At 40.2% G+C, this 18,147-nt stretch overlaps 2 protein-coding genes across 10 annotated transcripts; both read right to left on the bottom strand.

Annotated features, from left to right (window-relative positions):
• Positions 1 to 572: 572 nt before the first annotated feature.
• Positions 573 to 4,813, bottom strand: LOC104420961 (pentatricopeptide repeat-containing protein At2g15630, mitochondrial). Of its 7 annotated transcripts, none has more exons than XM_018863776.2 (4): positions 2,607 to 4,812; positions 2,124 to 2,342; positions 1,482 to 1,845; positions 573 to 1,091 (listed from the first exon to the last, which is right to left on the bottom strand). In XM_018863776.2, the coding sequence occupies exon 1, from the start codon at positions 4,615 to 4,617 to the stop codon at positions 2,704 to 2,706; it is 1,914 nt and encodes a 637-aa protein (XP_018719321.2). In that variant the 5' UTR covers positions 4,618 to 4,812; the 3' UTR covers positions 573 to 1,091; positions 1,482 to 1,845; positions 2,124 to 2,342; positions 2,607 to 2,703. The 7 variants fall into 7 exon arrangements, with proteins under 7 accessions (XP_018719321.2, XP_018719324.2, XP_039159910.1 ...); XM_018863779.2 differs by having other exon boundaries at positions 1,735 to 1,845; XM_039303976.1 differs by lacking the exon at positions 2,124 to 2,342 and having other exon boundaries at positions 2,607 to 4,813.
• Positions 4,814 to 6,277: 1,464 nt separating this feature from the next.
• On the bottom strand, positions 6,278 to 17,561 carry LOC104420955 (mediator of RNA polymerase II transcription subunit 15a). Of its 3 annotated transcripts, none has more exons than XM_010032729.3 (12): positions 17,292 to 17,561; positions 16,995 to 17,164; positions 15,158 to 15,269; positions 14,724 to 14,838; positions 12,140 to 13,483; positions 11,954 to 12,024; positions 10,391 to 10,465; positions 8,802 to 10,199; positions 8,340 to 8,684; positions 7,198 to 7,398; positions 7,025 to 7,113; positions 6,278 to 6,901 (listed from the first exon to the last, which is right to left on the bottom strand). In XM_010032729.3, exons 2-12 carry the CDS (start codon positions 17,126 to 17,128, stop codon positions 6,694 to 6,696), a joined length of 4,092 nt encoding a protein of 1,363 aa, XP_010031031.2. In that variant the 5' UTR covers positions 17,129 to 17,164; positions 17,292 to 17,561; the 3' UTR covers positions 6,278 to 6,693. The 3 variants fall into 3 exon arrangements, with proteins under 3 accessions (XP_010031031.2, XP_010031032.2, XP_039159781.1); XM_010032730.3 differs by having other exon boundaries at positions 11,954 to 12,052; positions 12,855 to 13,483; XM_039303847.1 differs by having other exon boundaries at positions 14,736 to 14,838.
• Positions 17,562 to 18,147: the final 586 nt, after the last annotated feature.

Here is an 18,147-nt window from a genome sequence, read left to right as displayed (position 1 = left end):
ATTCTGAATATCAGAGACAGCTGTCAAAATTGACAAATCATGCTATGCTTCTCTTCTCCTAATGTGTGACATCACCTCACCATTAATATTTTAATTTGCGTACGATTCACTTGAGCATCATTTTTCCATTACTTGAGTGACATGAATTTTTTTCTAACGGTCGAGTGCTATGACTTCTAAAAATACGTTTATTTGAGTGCTGCAATTTCTCAAAAACATTCGCCTGAATGTCATAGCTGCAATCGAAGATTTGAGCGCCATAAGTTTTGAAAAGATCACCATAAGTGACATGCCACATCAAATTTTCAACACCTATGATGAACTGTTTTAAAAAGTTATGTCACTCAAGTGTTTAATTTAAGAATTATGGTAATCAAATGATCAATATATATAGCACACATGTAAACTTTCTTAAAATCGTAGCACTCAAGTGATTAAATAATTAAGTTATGGCACTCAAGAAAGACCTTTGCTTCATGCTGAGCTTTTGTAGGAGACAAATTTAACTACTAACAGCAATAGTTCATGGTATATCTATTTAGATCCAGGCAATAAGCAAGAGGCATACGTTATACGACCAAAATTCACATCCTTTTAGTTTCGCTATGCTATAAATGTAAGTCGCAATATCCCGGATGATCACATATGATGAATACAATGATGTATGCAAGAGGGCATCATGTGGATGGATGTTTCTGCATGCCAGATCATGTCCTTTCTATTGGGCAGAGATCATTCCTGCTCCTAACTATAGTCCAATGAATCAAGCGAGACAATGTAAATTTAACCTACCAAAAGCCTGGGAAATTGACTAGTTCTTGACATGCAGCATATCTTGCAAGACTACGTAGTCAGCAATAAAACATCAAACATGCGACAGCTTCTTCGTCAAAAACATGGCCCTCGTCGTCTTCTTATGGATGCTTTCTTCTCTTCCGTTCTCCTTGGTATTCTAGGATATCTTCTAGACTAGCGCATAAGCAAGAAGATCACATACCCAAGCATTATCTTCTTCCTAGGCTTGTCCACATGGTCGGGGTATGGTCACAAGACACAGCTTCCGTGGCTGGAGTTCTTGCTGCTTTCTAGAACTGTACCAAAGAAGTATAAAAAGCGTTCAGTTCCTCATTTGGAGAATTCTCATCATTCATGGACTAAAACATCTTGAAGAAGCCTTGTTGGGGATTTCAACTAAGCATATATTTCTCTCTTTAACAAGATAAATGCACGAATGATTCTTATTTGGACTTATGTGATCTCCATATCACCCTCTGTGCCTTTTTTACAGCTGCTATTATAGCGAGAAGAAGGGCAGCAGCAGCTTGTGTTTGTGGTTGTTTATGAGGAAGAAGTGCTGCCAATTGATAGTCTCTCCTGAATGGGATCAGTCGCACGTTCTAAAAGAGAAATACCCGAGGGGTAGAAATGACAATAACCACAAAATCAACAAGCAATATTACTTAAGTTCAACGACCCACTACCTAATCTGTTTGGCTATATGAGATGCCATAGCATAACTTGTTGCAGTATTTCCCATACACTGGGCCCGTCTTCCGAATTGTACTCTTAGTACTCCAGTGTTTGAAGTAAGATGTTGTATAATAAGTACACGAATTACGCATGTCTGAAAAAGCTCTATTGCTATTTCCCCTGGTGATCCACATCATGTAATGGAAGCGAGTGTCCTACAAAATGACAGAACGACCCGAATTGTTGACTCGAGAAAAATCTCACCCTCTTTGCCTCAATTACATCCGTGAATCACTTGTAAACACCATCACGACTATTCCTCACTGATTGAGGAATTTCCACTAGCAAAGAAATTCAACCTCCAATCAGTCATACCTAATTAGAAAGAATAATGTTTCTGAAAATCAATATATTTGCAGTGAATATATGTAAGAGAAGCAGCAAGCAAAAAATGTATCGAATGTAGTAAAAAATAAATGATGCCAAAGCAGCAAGGGTCCATTTGGGTTCAACTAAAGAATTTACTTAATCAATACATTAGCGTCAAGAGCCTAGTCCCCTAAACAGAACAATGATAAATAAAATCAGACAATGAAGGTGCACAAAAATACCATCTTTTTTGTACATGGTTCACCACAGGTATATATTCTTACCAAAATGAATGGCATGCACAACTTGCAGGATGAAAAAATCAGCTATATGATAAACCAGTTGCAGCAAAGCAGTGCACTCCCCCCTTGAGATGACAATTTTATAACCCTTTGCACAGTAAACAATTTCAGAAACCAAAACAGAAATTGCAAAGTGTCCGCTCCACTCTGCCAATGATTGAAGCATCCATTCTGTACTGTTGTGTCTAGAAGCAGTTGGTTCTGTGCCATGGACGTAGTTAAAATTTCAGACAAAAAACAGAAGCCCCTAATCACATTTTATACATATTAGATCAGCCACATGATTCAGTATGAACTCTTCAAACAACTCAATACATTTTTTGGAGAATCACTATAATATAAACATGAATAAACTGAGTGACAAGTACTATTTTCTGGACCCATGTGAATGATTTTTACCTATATTTATATGATCTGTTGCTTACACTCACAGAAATGGATTGAAAAAAAAATGTGCCGAATTACCTTTCCCCAAAATCTGGTGGTGAAAAGACTTCTCTCAACCATACATTTTTGAAAACACCTCTTTGCTATCACCACATAGGATAATTTCTTTCACTCATTACTCAAGAGTCACCATTTCCTTCAGTTTATGAACTTCCCCTATTCCCTCGATCAGTGAAATGTAAGTGGCATCATCTGGAGTGATGCCTTTATTAACCATTTCCTTGAGGAGTTCTTCTGCATGATCTCCTTCCTTATTCTTGCATAAACCTTGAATAAGGGCATTGTATGTGAGACGTGTGGGATTGAACCCAACATTCAACATCTCATCCCGTGTCCTAAAAGCATCATTCATGTCGCCACGTCTGCTATAACCACTTATCAGAGTGTTGTAACTGATGTGATCAGGCTTTATCCCTCTTCTTTTCATCACACCTAGAAGCTCACGTGCTTCTTCAACTTTACCCTCCTTGCAAAGTCCCTGCATTAGTGTATTGTAGGTGACTTCATCGGGCTTAATCTTAAATTGATCCATTTTCTCCAAAAGCGAAAATGCACGCTCCATGCTCCCATTTGTACAGTGTCCATCGATCATTGCATTAAACATCACAACATCTGGACGAATACCCTCACCTACTATTTTCTCAAATAAATCATCTGCTTCCTTCATTCTGTTCCGTCTACCCAGAACATAAATAAGTGAGGTATAAGTTACTCGGGTAGGCTGGATCCCTTTAACCAACATCTCGTCACGAAGAGCAAAGGCCTTTTTAGCATCGCCACACTGGCAATACCCATTAATTAGTATATTGTAAGTGAAGGCATCTGGAGCCATCCCTTTTTCACCCATTTCTCTCATCATGTTATCAACTTCAAGAGTGTTTCCTTCCATTAACATTGCATGAATAAGCAAGTTAAATGTTGAAATAGTGGGCCTTATACCCCTCCTAACCATCTCATCTCTATAACTCAAGGCCGTCTCTAAATCCCCTTTGTTGCAGTACCCATCGATCAAAGCATTATAAACCACAGCACTGGGGACTAACCCAACTTCCAACATTTTGCCCAAAAATTTGGATGCCTCCTCAAGTCTCCCCTCCTTACACATCCCATTAATGATCGGTCCATACGTATAGGAATCCGGTTCAATGCCTTTAGCTTTCATTGCATTAAAAATCATTAGAGCAGCTTGAACCCTCCCTTTCGAGCAATATCCATGTACTAACGTGTTGTATGTGACAACATTAGGCTTTATACCCAAACCATCCATCCAACCAATAAACTCCTTCGCCTTCTTCAACTTTCCCTCCTTGCACAACAAATTGATCATTATGTTGTAAGTGTGGACACTCGATTTAATCCTCAACTTAAACATCTCAGCATACAAAACCCAAGCGGTCTCTCTCCTGTCCAACTTCAATAACAGACTCAACATGCTATTACAAGTCTCGGTCTTTGGCAAGATGCCCTTCTCTTTCATCATGTCAAAGCACTCCAACGCCTCATGACCCATCTTCAATTCACAACAAGCCCTTGCCAAGAAATCAAAGACAATGCTACTTTTCGTGCCCGACTGACCGCGCAAGCTCACCAGTTCATCGAAGACCTCTTTTACGGTGGCATCGACGCTGCGGATGATCCTCTTCACGAGCTGCAGCGCGGGCCTCGGATCCGGGAGCCGCGAAACGATGGCGAGCGCGAGGCAGGAGGTCCTCGTGTCTAAGCACCTGGTGTCGACGCGGGTCACGAACCCGAGAGCAAGTTCGGGCCTTTTCTCGAGAGCCGAGAGGGTGGTCGAAATCAGGGAGGGAGTGAGGCGGTCCGAGACCTGTTCGACGAAATGCCACTGAGAAGACTGGACCGAACCCAGCAGCGCCCGCGGGGTGATGGCGACTTGGGGTTGGTCGCAGGCGCTTTGCGAGGCGGACGAAGAGAAATGGAGGGAGAAGAGAGCGTCGACGGTAGAAGGGACAGCGGCGAGGCATTGGCGTTTGAGGTCATGGGGACGGCGGAGGAGCTTGCCGGGTTTCATGTTTTGCCCAGGATCTTCTCTTCTGGATCGTGTCGGCTACAGGGAGTTGATGCTTACAACTTGTCGCCTCGGACGGGTTTCGATCGTCCTGCTGCTTTTTGCCGGCGCTGGAAGAAATTGAAGATCGAGTGGGCTTTTAGACAAGCATTTACAGCATTTCTCGAGCCCGCTCAGCATTTCTTCCGGATCGTAAGTGGGTCTGGACCAGCATATCTCGGACACGGTCTAGAATTCATTCCATGATGTTTCGGACAAGAAGAATGCGTGAAGAAATATGAGAGCTTTTATCAAATGGCAGTTTTGCTCTTTGCAAGCTGATGATGAACTGGGTAATTCGCTCATCAGCTGTGTCGTCGTAATCTTATTCCTTTCTTTTTTCTGTAATCTCTCTAAAACCTCAACACACGTATTCAGCCTTGTACCCAAATAAATGATAGGATTAATAACCGGTACAATTATGATAAATTTATCGCAAACTAATGTTTTTACTACTAAAAATCCAAAACCCGTACACTTGTGATAAATTTTCCCTCCATAAGTTTCCGTCAATTTTTATTATTAAATTTGCTGATCCGGATGACACATTGTGACATAGATATCCATAGCTAAATATCACGAAAAACCCCATACCAAGTGACAAATTGACTTTATTAATTTTATTTTATTTTTTTGTAATATTGGGATTTCCACATCAACTTACCACGTCACTATCTCACATCACCATGTAATTTAACAGTAAAATTTAACCGAAGCTGACAAATGTGTCACCTGAGTACTACTTTTGAGATTTTTAGTGATAAAAAAATTAGTTCAAGTAAGTGTGTAAGTATACAAATTTGAGATAAATTTATTATAAACGTACTAATTTAAGATTTTTTTTTAAGGTATTAACCCTAAAGAATATCATCGCTTATACATTGACTCCTCCCATTAACGGATTAATATAGCAAGCGCACAATTCCCAAAGCATAGTAAGCATCCGATATCTGGTGTTTTAAGGGCAATTTTCAACAGGAATAGAGATTGGGAAGCCCCCGGCCCATCTCCATTTTTTGGAAGTCTACAAACATGATAGGGCCTTGGGAACATTATGTGAAGAGTTCCACAGCTTTTGGTCTTTCGACGGAGTCTCAACACGTGGCTCACCACGGCTAATACAATGTCATTTAACCCATGATATTATTAACCAATTTTCCCTCCACAATTACCAAAACTTCCTCAGAGCACTTCATTTGAAAGTTGGCAACTTCAGTCTTAAGGGCCATGACCCAAAAAGAGGTTTGAAGTTTGAACTAGGTTTCACATTTTCTCATCGCAACGCTAGTACTCTGAAAGTGAATGCACGTGCACGTATATGTGCCTTTTTTAAATTCTGTTGAGAAGTCAAAAGTGCCATTTCAATTTCACAAACTTCAACACCTTTACAATTTCAAACTGTAACTTTTCCAATTCGTTGAACTCTCCCCACACCATGGAAAGAAATGAGTTGGGGGGGGATCAGACAACACCAATTTCTAGCTCCAAAGAGTGAGATTCGACATGCATCCAGTGCGAAGGAACCGAACAAAATTTCTCGAGATTCTTATTTAGCCATGTATATCTCCAACAAATACACGAACGCAAACTAGAAATGAACTGAACTTCCAACGGATACCATGGGTAATCTTGAAACCAGGAACCCCATCCAATCGGCAAAATGATAACTTACAGGTTAACAAGAAAGGATCTGAAACTAACATCGCAAATATGTGAGAAAGGAAGAACGGTATAATACAAATATCACACCACATCAGTGAGTGTTCAAGACATACGTGCAGCAACAAACCCATCCTTTTGGCTTAAACGACATTGCATAATATACATATTCCCGACCGCCGGATGTTTCGATCTAGCACAAACATCCCAATGGCCCAAAAAAATTCAGAAATGCAAGCTCTTTTTCCATACCTTCCAAGCTATAGAATCCGTCTTAAAACAGCTTCATGTCAACAACGACCTTGACCAGCAAGATACTTTTTCTGGTAAGGAACTCCGAAAGCAGCTCTCCCTCAGTATTGGCACAGGTGGCAAAAAGAACTATGCGGCGCTCAAACAGTTCTCCCAGGTCCCATACTTTGAGCTGAAGCTGCCTCCCCCTCTCTGCTGAGCATATTCCAAAATAACCGCACGGGCACAATCGTCCCAAGTTCTTGCTATGTCCCTAAGTGACATCGGTTGTGAAAGGCTTCGAAGGGATATGCTGAACCTTGACTTCGCCTTAACGGAAAGATCTTCATATTCTTTACTGAAAAGTCGCAACAGATGCAAGCTCTCTAAGATAGAGTATTTGATGTTCAAATGCCTCCCATACTTAAATAATGATTTTATCCAGGGCGTAAAAGGAAAAGAACAATGCCCATTGCCTTACCTCACTTCAACAGGAAATTTGTCCAAAAGCACAGGGGAGCAATTGGGGTAATTTGTAGGTACAAGCAACCGTAAAGGCTGAATTGGTGACTATTACAAAAATAGCACATAAAAGGTCAGCAACATGGCATCTCTCTCATGATAAAGTCGAACTGTATAGGGTACAAAGCCTACCATTTGTGCTGAAGCATACTGTGACCTCAAGTTTGGGCTCAGAGCAACAGCATTGAAAGAGCACTTGACAATGACTCCCTCCCCTCCCTCCGCGACAGCAACAGTCGCACTTGGATTAACATCTTCATCACTAATATCTACCACAGTATCTATAAGACGCTGATTTATTTCTCTTATTTCTTCCAACAGGACGTGGTTTGCCTGAAAAAGAAAAGAAAAAGATCCACGTCCAATCAATTTTGATGACTGAATTTGAGAAGTAAAACCAAAAACCAACTCAATGGACAAGGAGAAGGGTGAATAATATCATGGGTCATGCAATGTAGGGAAGGCACAAGATATCCCTCTAAATGTTATATTATTCTCGAGATTTTACCCAAGACAACTCTTGTATTTGTGCATAACTCTGAAGTCAAAACAATAAAAATTAGTATATCTCATGTACTTTTGCTTATTTTGTTCATGATACAATTGCACAAACATGAGGCATTTGGGTTTCTTCACTAAATAGCCAAGGCAGCCTCTAGTTGTGGAGAAACCCCAACTGGAAACACGATTATGATATATATTATATCTAACTATTTGCTCATATATACCAAGTTCTTTCTCTTTCTAAATGAAGTTATATGAATTTAACTACCTAGTTTTTGCTGAAAAGCATGCTGCAATCCTAAATTTTGAATGTCGATAATTAAAAGCAACTACTCTGAAAGAAGACATTTGGGATACTGCCAGACATATTTATCTTTGTTTAAGACTCCACAAAGACCATTCATTTGCTCGTGCCTTTGGCAACAACTATTCTGCAATTACTCCAGTCCAATATATGCTCTAACATAATTAGACATGTTGGCCATCAAGAAATCTTACTGATACCCTTGTATTGCCATCCAGATCTAGGTCCTGTGAAACTGTCTTGTCTTACAACAATTTGTGTGATCAAACAAATACTGTCCATACTGCTGAGTTAAAGGCATCTACAGACCCACAGAAAGATTAACCATTCAGGTAACCAAGTCAAGCATGGAAGCAAAATGGGTATTTCATTCTCACAAGAACTTTCTGCACTCAAATACAAAACCACAGGTAAAAGGCCCAATAGAGAGAGAGAGAGAGAGAGAGAGAGAGAGAGAGATGGATACCTCAATCCTTGGCCTTTTGATACTGGATGTTGCAGTTGACTCCAAATCAGAAGACTCTGCACCTGTGAACTGCTTAAAACTATCATTTACACTGCCAGCTGATGATACAACATTCAAAGGCATTGCACTTGTGTGACGCCTCATTTTCCTATTTCCAGATGTCCCATCTTGTGTCATGAAATTTCTGGCTTGCAAGCGACATTTAGTCATAGCAACTAGATCCTCACCAACAGCAGCCCTAGATCCATTTCCAGGAGCTGATCCTGCTATCCTATCAACCATGCTAACAACTGAACCAATGTCATTGACTGCAGAATTCAATGCTTGGGGTGACATTGATTTAACCTGAAATGAATAACAACAGCTTTACCACACCCAAATGTTTTAAATCTTATTCACGCAGAGGTAATGAACAACACCAATTAATAGTAAGGGTAGGAATAATAATCTTGCTTGACTAACCGCTTTAATTAGTCGCTCAAAAGGCTGCTCAGTCACGGTTGACTTGCTGGAGACAACAGCAGATGCATTACCATGAGCACCGTCTGGACCAAACTCTGCGAGCAGGGGTGAAGCCGATATACCAGGAGTGCCAATGGCAAGGGAAGGGGCTGGTGCTGGGGCAGCACTTGGTTGCTGATTTCCAATGTTTCCAGCATTAGAAAGGGAGGAAATGCCAGATATAGGTTTCTCAGACTCCCCTGGCATGGGCGATGGAGCCAAGGGAGTAGCTGGAGATGGAACAACAAAAGGTGAATTTGAAGATTGCAAAGGAGTTCCAGCTTTAGTTAAAGAATGCGCATTCTGCTGATCAATCTGTGGAGATGAGTTCTGCGGAATTTGAGGGGATGCAGCCTGGAGAAGCTGAGGGGAAGAGGTAGGAAATGAAGCTCCTGATTTCAGCTGTTGATGCGGAAAAGAGGAGCGCTGTGTCGCTGAGTGATGTTGCTGAAAGACTCCTTGCTTCACCCCCATGCCTGGTCTTATTTTTATATCACTTCCATCATTCATCTGATGAAGTTGTGGTATTTGATGAGTCTGCAGTTGTGAAGGAAGCTGCTGCTTAGCCTGCTGTAGCTGATGCTGATGCTGCTGTTGCTGCTGCTGCTGATGCAGAAGCTGTTGTTTCATTTGTTGCTGCATTTGACGTTGCTGATACTGTTGCTTGAACTGCTGCTGTGTCTGTAGTATCTGTTGTTCCTGTTGCTGTTTGATATGCTGATGTTGAAGCATATTGGAATTAGACTGATGGGTGTTAACATTTGATTGTAACATGTTTACCCCACCCTGTTGCGGCATGGTGCTCATGTTCACCTGCTGTGGAGCACTAACAGGATTCTGCTGCATAGGTCCCATACCAACCTGCTGCATTGTATTCAGGGCATTATTTTGTCCAGAGTCCATATTGGAATTTGGCTGTAGTGAACTAATCATGGTTTGCTGTGCATTTGAAACCCCAGACAAAGAAGACATGGAATTATGATGCAAATTTCCCATATTGTTCTGCTGCATTGATGCTACAGAACCTTGTAAATTCATTGATTGTAACTGAGGGTTCATTTGATTATCATGTGACTGCACTTGAGTAATTTGAGGTTGCGATTGCTGCTGCTGCTGCTGCTGCATTGAGTGCATATGAGGAGGGGGAAGTTGCCCTTGTTGCATAGCTACTTTCCTGGGCCTGCTTGTGTTGATAATGTTTATAATCTGTTTCTCATAATGAACTAGCTTCTCCTTGAAAGAAGGATTTATTTCAGATTTGTTAACTTGCAAAATAGCAATTACGCGCTCCAACATCAATTTAAAATTTTTCAATTTGTCAAGTTGATCTGACTTTGGCTGTTGCGGAAGAGACTCATGCTGCAATGTATAAGAATAACATATGATAAGAAAGAGATCAAAAAGGAAGATAGACCATTTAAAGATTTAAAAATCAATTATTAGTCTGCCTTTCTTAAGAAATGTTTACTCCATGTAACAAATTAGGAAAGAATCAAAATTAAGCAATGACTTTCTTGGAACGTTCCCAATAGCAGACTTTATTTACATACCTGCTGTAACCTCATAGAGATTTTCTGGTACATCTCATTCAATTCAGATAAATATGCATCCCTCATGGATTTCATCTGCAACAAAAATAAGTAGTGTATTGATCAATCCAAACTCCTCCCGGGTCGTTTTCTTCTACCAATCAAGTAACATTTATCTTCCAATACTTTATTGAGAAAAATAACTGCAGACACTCACATTACCAGCAGACAACTTACAGTAAGTTCCACTGATAGTATTTCTCCAAGGCTAATTATCATATGATCTATACATTTTTAGCTACAATCATCTTCCAAGAGCAAAGAAACATGAAATAAGGAACAGGAAGAAGAATGAAAGAGAGGACAAAATGACTTAGCATTTTCGAATTAAAACAGATAATCACATGTTAGTACTCACAATAAATATCTAAATAAAGCTCAACTCTTATATCAGACTAGATCGCATCAGTGTCATTTATGCATAAGCCAAGTATGAAGAATAATAAAGATTAGCAACTTGCATAAAGCTACTGTTTCATCAGAATGCCAACCACCACCTGGATAACATTATAAAAAGCAAGTAAAACAGGAAAAGGAGATTAACTGACACGGACAAAATTATGGCAATTTCTTTTCTACATTAAGACATCAATGGCTTTATCTTTTATTACTCCTTAATAAAGGAAAAACAGCAATCTTAACGCAACACAGAAACATTCTTAAGTAAACACGATTCAGTAATTAAATGACTTCTCTTTCCATTGCACAAAACTACTCTTTTTCCCTCTTCATAATGTCATGAGAGAAAGGGGAATGCCGATCAGAAAGCACTCTGTGACAACTTCTCATGCTTAACTTACAGATTAATAGCAGCAGTATCGATACCTGATCCTCACAACATATAAGCTTGGCTAGATATTGCAGTTCTTAATAACAAGAATTGTTAGATAAATGTTAATGCAACTGGCCTGGAGTCACTACGTAATTAGAAATTCACCTTTGGTGGAGGGATTCCTAGGTTTACAAACCATAAGCACCCGTCCATACTACACTATGTAAAGAATTGGCTAACAAAATTCCACTCAAGGGCTTTCAAATTTCTCTGATTTAAATTCCTGTCACCAAAATGTATGATGTTCTACAAATTCTAGCAAGGGAATTGGCTCCTGTTCAGCAGTTCTTATTGTCATACTGGTTAGTGCACGAGGCCATATTACTATCCCCAAATTATAGTTCCTTATGCAAATTCCCCACATTCTGATACTTTGGACAAAAGATTATGCTATCGACAGTTTGTTGCCGAATACCCATTTCTGTTTCACAGCTACATTTGCTATCAAGTCAATATCCAAACCAATATCTCATGTGAATGAATTCCTTTCCCTAGCTAGACCTCATAAAACTACTAATACTCTCATCTGTGCTTTTGTACTTTTGTATCCTACTAAATCATATATGTAAAGTCTAGCAAGAAAGGTCGGTCACCAACAAACTATTAAAACCCGTAGAAAAAATGAGAAGTTTCACACATAATACATGCATTCCATAAAATTTAATGAATAAAACAAAACAGTGGCACAAAACCTTTTGGTAAGCCTCCTCTTGCCAGTCACCCCCAGCCGAATGCCCCGTTTGGGCAGAGCTATCAATAGACACTACAAAAGTAGAAGAATAACTCTTCATCTATCATTTAAGATCAAAGAATATTTTGTTTGCCAGAGAACATAGGAAGAAAGAACCAAAACTAGAACAGTTACCAGAGAGACTTACTTGTCGATGTCTCTGACAGGGGTCTTTGCGATGGGTACAATTGCTTTTGCTGATCAATCACATTCTGCTGTTGAACCAATGATCCAGATGCTTGAAGTCTCTGATGCATATCTCGCTGCAATAAATTGGCCTGTTGTTGCAGGCCCACCTGCTGCTGCAATTGTGCAGGTTGCTGTTGAATCTGTGACATCAACTGTTGCTGCATTGGCTGAGCTTGTGATTGTTGTCCTTGAGAGGCTAGCAAATTTGATGCACCACCTTGTATTTGTTGCTGTACAGGAACTTTGGACTGTTGAAGCACGTGAACTTGGTGCTGACCAACCTGCATGCTAGAGTTACCAGATTGAGACCCAACCATTTGTTGCTGCTGATTCAACCCAGGAACATTACTTTGAGGAGCCATTTGCTGAGGATGAATATTTGTGAGATTGTTTTGTTGAGGCATCAACTGCTGCTGCTGCTGCTGCTGCTGCTGCTGGATGTTTTGCAGATTATTCTGTGGGTTAAGCAATCTCTGCTGCTGCTGCTGCTGCATATCTCCCATGTTATTTTGTTGACCGGCCAACTGGTTCTGCTGCATCATCTGTTGACTTGAAAGCTGATGCTGCTGTTGCTGCTGTGGAGTCAACATCGGCTGCTGTGACAAAGATGCTTGCTGTTGATGAACAGCCTGCTGAGACTGCTGTTGCCTCAGACCTTGATGTTGCTGAAGCATGGACTGTGTTGACTGTGGAACTGAAGACTGTTGATTTTGTTGGAGACCAGCTAGAGGAGCTGGTTGCATTGATGGCTGCATGACAGAAGATGTTTGGAGGACAGACTGCTGAGAAGCCTGCAGCTGAGTCGGCTGTAGCATATTCTGTTGCTGCTGTTGCTGCTGCTGTTGTTGGAATTGAGATGACATGAGCGAATGTGGGACCACCGGTTGAAGCTTCTGCTTCAAAAGCTGCTGTTGGTATTGCTGCTGCTGGTAAATATACTGCTGTGAATTCTGAGACTGTTGTTGTTGCTGTTGGGAAACCATCTGTTGCCTAGCTTGAAGTTGCCGAGAATTTACGAACATGTTGCTATTGAGACCTTGGCCCAGTGAGTTCCCCAGTGAGTTCTGAGAAACACTAGGCATATTTTGCATGTTGTTGTTTTGGCCAATAGTATTCGGGATGGAAGATTGGTTCAAGCCAGAGACAGATGGCAATGTAGACGATAGACTGGCTGAAGCCTGAACTCCAGATGGAACATTATTCTGAATATTCTGAACCAATAACTGTTGACGTGCTTGAGGCTGATTCACAGCTAAGGAATTAGGAATTGATTGGCCTTGATTTTGAATTTGTGACTGCATAACTTGAGATGACATACAATATATACAAGTCATGTTAGTCAATCAAGAAACCAACCAATTCAGTACAGCAGCATTAACTACAAATAGCACAAAGAGACAATGAATGAGAGATAAATGCACCACAAGTACGACCTTAGACCATTATGTATTCCAACTTGAAATTTTCTGAGCAAGTGATACTGGATGGATAATGGACATGCAAACACAGACAAACAATGACCACTCATTTTCTTTTCAACAAATACCAAATAAAAGTCTTTGTGAAATTTATGTATTTGAATTGATCTTGAAATTTACAAAAATAAATAAATAAATAAAGGACAAAGGTAATCATCTTTTCAAGCACACATCTTCTGATGCCATAGGAGACTCACTTTAACAAAGAAGAAAGATAAAATTTGAGGCCAAAAAAGTGGGAGGAAGTTACAAAAGATGCAAGCATTTGTCCCTTTCTAGTAAAACTTAAGTCTTGCTGCCACTCTTTGAAAAACTTGCTCTTCACAAATGCAAATCTAATTCTACTGACGAAACAAACTGATTTTTAGTTCTTTAATCAATATATTACAAATTTAAAAGAGATATTCAAATGTGCCACTGCCCATGGTATAAATGTGCATTTGAGGTTACAAATGAGCAAGATTGGAAAAAATTTATTAAATTCAGGTTACTACAATGAAAATCCACAAGCAGCATGGCTTGTAGTGAGTATACATGTGTACTATGTAAAGCCCAGTAAAAGCAACAACAGGGCAAGTCCTAAAATTTGTTATGCTAATGCGCTTAAATCCTAAATTTTCATTTTGTGCATTTAAGCATAAAACTTGTAAATGTCGATGCCCTTTAGTCATTCCATTAACTCCGTCAATTTTAAGTCGGATGGAAGATTTCACATGGCTTTCTTTTGTGGTTTTCTTAAACCAAAGTGGCTGTTAATATTATAAAAAAAGGCCACCTAGATTTTCTGTCCACTAAAACCTAATGGAGCCAACAGAGCTCACAGAAGAGCTAAAGTAAATGACTATCACAAGTCTTAGGACTTAAGTGCACAAAATAAAAGTTTTAGGACTCAAATGCCTCTATCATAACAAGTTTCAAGACTCCTGTTGTAATGTCCCCCAAAAACTATGTATACAAAAAAATAGTACAATTACATAAATGAATAAACACTATATGAGGGGATAACAAAACGAAAATTCTAATTCCTACATTAACGATACCAAATGACAGGAACTTAAGTCGTACCCGGGTCCTTACTGCTATTCCCAGCAGGGTTAGATGGCAAAGCATTAGGTATGGTATTCTGAGACTTTGTCTCCATTGTCAGCATCTTCAAAGATATCTTCCTTAAATAATCGGACTAAAAGGGAAAGGAAGCAGAAATCACTTCATCACTTAATCGAATTGGAAAGAAAATGAAGCATATATAAAGCCTTAGCACAATATTACAGCAATGAGTAAACCTAATTTCCCTGGGGCAAAGCTAACGTAAATATTTAACAGTTCCAGTTACTATAAGGATGCATGCATGAATGATAAAAATTATCAACAAATTATGCAGATAAAAGAACGCTTCTCTTAATTTTAAGCACAAGCCTATCCAGTTTGTTTCTGCATCCTCTATCCACATAGAAACTTCGTACCAATTAATCACAAAAGGCATGGACATCATATAATACCTGGCTTGTTGCAGCAGTGTAAATTTTTTCCTCAAACCGCACGGCAATTTTCTTGAGTTCTTGCAAACCCTCTGGACCAGAAACAGGAAGGTGTCTCTTCAAGGTCTCCATTCTGCATATCAAAAGAGATTTGCACTTGAGACGAAATTCTTCTTACCAATAATTTTTTCTTTCCTCAACGATAAATAAGATTTCATTAAGAAGGTACCAAAGGGGTGGCACCCCTAACAGAACGGCTTTAGGTAGAAGCCACCCATAAAAAAATTCATGGACAAAAGACTTTTCTTAACATTTCCAACAAACTAGACATCTGAAACTGGACTTTCCTGCTACCAAAAGTGAGGAGTGTAGAACCAATTATCCCTAAAAAGAATCCCACAAGTATTCAATTTCTTGAAATGCCCTTCTGTTCCTCTCTCTCTCTCTCTCTCTCTCTCTCTCTCTCTCTCTCTCTCTCTCTCTCTCTCTCCAAATGAGCCCAAAAAAAGGAGAAATAGTAATCACTTTCTTTCCGAACCACAAACTGAAAGCCCCTCTCCAAGCCCAAATTTCATGTCGCAATGTTCACTCCCAATATTGCAAAAACCGCAGCCCAGAATCTTTCTGGTGCAGGTACAATGTCAAATTGAGTGATTCACGCTCTCTTCTTCAGTCTTTGCACAAAAAACACCCGTTAGCCTGTATTTTCCTCTCTTCTGAGCATTATCCAAAGTAAGAATACATCCCCAAGCATCTCAAGTAAAAAACAAAGCATTCAATGGGACCTTGACTTTCCAAATAGATGTACATGGGAAAAGTGTACTCTGTTGTAATAGCATCTGAGTAGAAGGAGATCAGAACAATAGCATTTGACAGAAAAAGTTCCCAGAGTCACAGCAATTCACGTAGCCTATCGTCCTCAAATCTAACCTCACTCAGTAAGACAACCCAAAAAAATTCTAGAAGCTTCATGCTTCTAATCTAGAGCACCACGCAAGATATTAATCTCCCACGTTGTTTCTCCCAACAATCATCCAGCCTAGCTCTCTTGTTTCTTTCTAGTGCATACCCATCCAGGAATAACTGTTTGAATGCAGTGCCTCCACAGCATATGTCATCCCATGACATAGTACTACTATTCCCCAACTCTAATAGAAAGTCTGCTTTCGAAAGCATCCCAGCCTTGCTCAATGTCGAATCCATGTGCTCCTCAACTAGATTTAGTCATCTACTCTGTATCTTTGAAACCAAGTACCCTCCTCCAGTTCTAGTTTTCTCCCCATTAAATCAACACAACCATTTCCCAAGCAAAGCTTCATATACAAGAACCGACGACTTTACCCCAACCCCTCATTAGCACCTCATTGCCCACATACCTCTTCCAGTAACAGCTTATACAGACCAATAAATCTGAGATTAATACAAAATAATACAACCTACAAGCAATGAGACGCTTAAAATTCCTCAGGTTCCGGATACATGAATTTTTGTTACCAGCATAACAGGAAATCATCCTGCAACTGATTTCCTCCCAAACCTTACCTCTACACTTAAGAAAGAATTACATCCAAAATACAATAACAAGAGTGGCCCCCCTACATACCTGCTAAATCCCACATTGCGACATACTAAACCTAACCTAAACTATCTAACCAAAAAGAATTTACAGCGAAAGATTCCTCAGAATTCATGTTGGGCCTCGACCAATTAACAGGACCATATTGCAAAACCATTACTTCCCTTAACATACTAAACCCCCGGAAATCACTCCTCAGCAAGGATCCCTCATGAACTCCACACTTGTCCCTGCAAAACGATGAGACATTAAAAAACCCAAGCGAAGGAAGGAGGCACTCACATCTTGTTGACGATCCTATCCCGCGATTCGGGCGGCAATTGACCCCTCCAATCGCCCCCGTCGAGCGCAGCTTCAGCACCCCCGCCTCCCACACCGGCCGGCGGCGTCGGCCTCCAGTTATTGTTATCCATCATTATTCACTCCTCAACGAACCCAGCACTCGCAAGGGCCTTATACAAGCAACAAAAAGACCCACAATCAGCACCCACCCACCCACCCAAACGCAGATTCGAGTCGCGCAACCAACACAAAATCAGCTCCGATTCAGGAAACCAAGAAAAAAAAAAAAAAACCCACCAGACCCCTCCGCCCACAAGTCCTCCCGACAAAGCCCTAGAAAACCCAGAAACAAGAGTGGATGAAAAGCGCGAAAGATGACTTTTTGGCCGAAATGCGAAGGGGGGAGGGCGGGGGAGGGACGCAAGTCGAGATGATTGGGCGAGAGGAACCCAAAAAGCAAGGCTGGCTTTGTCTGTTCTTTGTTCTTGGTTCTTGGGGTTCCTTATTTTCTTCGCCTGAGGGGAAGGTGGATTTGATTTGGACTCTGTGTTTCCGTATGCAAGAGCTGACGAGGTCGTTGATTTGATGATATATATATTATATATATATATATATATATGTATATATATAATTTTTATAGGCAAAATGCGAAAGAGAGCAGCAGAAGATTCGCCGTCATTGAGGTGGCCACCTGTGCGCGGGTCTTGCTTGCCCCGGACTTCCTCGTCCGAAAACGGGTCGCCCCGATTCTTTTTCCAATGACTTGGATCGGTGGACCAAATCCCCCCCGAACCAGACCAATACTTTTTTGAAAAATTGTGAATTTAAGCTCTAGCATTGATTCTTTTTTAGCATAATGTGGTGGGGATCTTTGGCTCCAACTAAAGTTTCTCTAAATGCTATTTAATTGAAGCCCGAAGCCGGTCATGCTTCAATTGAGCAATTAATCCACGGATTCTACATTAATTAAGAAATTATAAAAAAAAATTAATCTAAATGTCATAGATACTTCACAATGATCACTTGAAAGGAGCAACAATTTTCAAACTTAGTGTCTAATCTAGAAATGACCATAGTGATCCTTAGAATATTAAAATTAAGTCAATAATAATTGTTCATCCTTGAGAGTATGAAAAAAAAATTAATTGTTCCA

The sequence above is a fragment of the Eucalyptus grandis genome, chromosome 10 (assembly GCF_016545825.1).
Source record: "Eucalyptus grandis isolate ANBG69807.140 chromosome 10, ASM1654582v1, whole genome shotgun sequence".
Taxonomy (NCBI): Eukaryota; Viridiplantae; Streptophyta; class Magnoliopsida; order Myrtales; family Myrtaceae; genus Eucalyptus; species Eucalyptus grandis.
Note: the sequence above shows the minus strand (reverse complement) of the source record. Positions and strands in the feature narration are given on the sequence as shown.

Bases quoted from the DNA above. Each gene is read 5' to 3' on its own strand.
- LOC104420961 (XM_039303976.1), bottom strand. From the start codon at position 4,617: ATGAAACCCGGCAAGCTCCTCCGCCGTCCCCATGACCTCAAACGCCAA.
- LOC104420955 (XM_010032729.3), bottom strand. From the start codon at position 17,128: ATGATGGATAACAATAACTGGAGGCCGACGCCGCCGGCCGGTGTGGGA. The intron at 10,466-11,953 runs GTTTTGTGCCAC...TTTTTGTTGCAG, and splicing joins AAGAGGAGGCTTACCAAAAG to ATGAAATCCATGAGGGATGC. The intron at 6,902-7,024 runs GTAAGGCAATGG...GCGACTTTTCAG, and splicing joins AAATTTCCTGTTGAAGTGAG to TAAAGAATATGAAGATCTTT.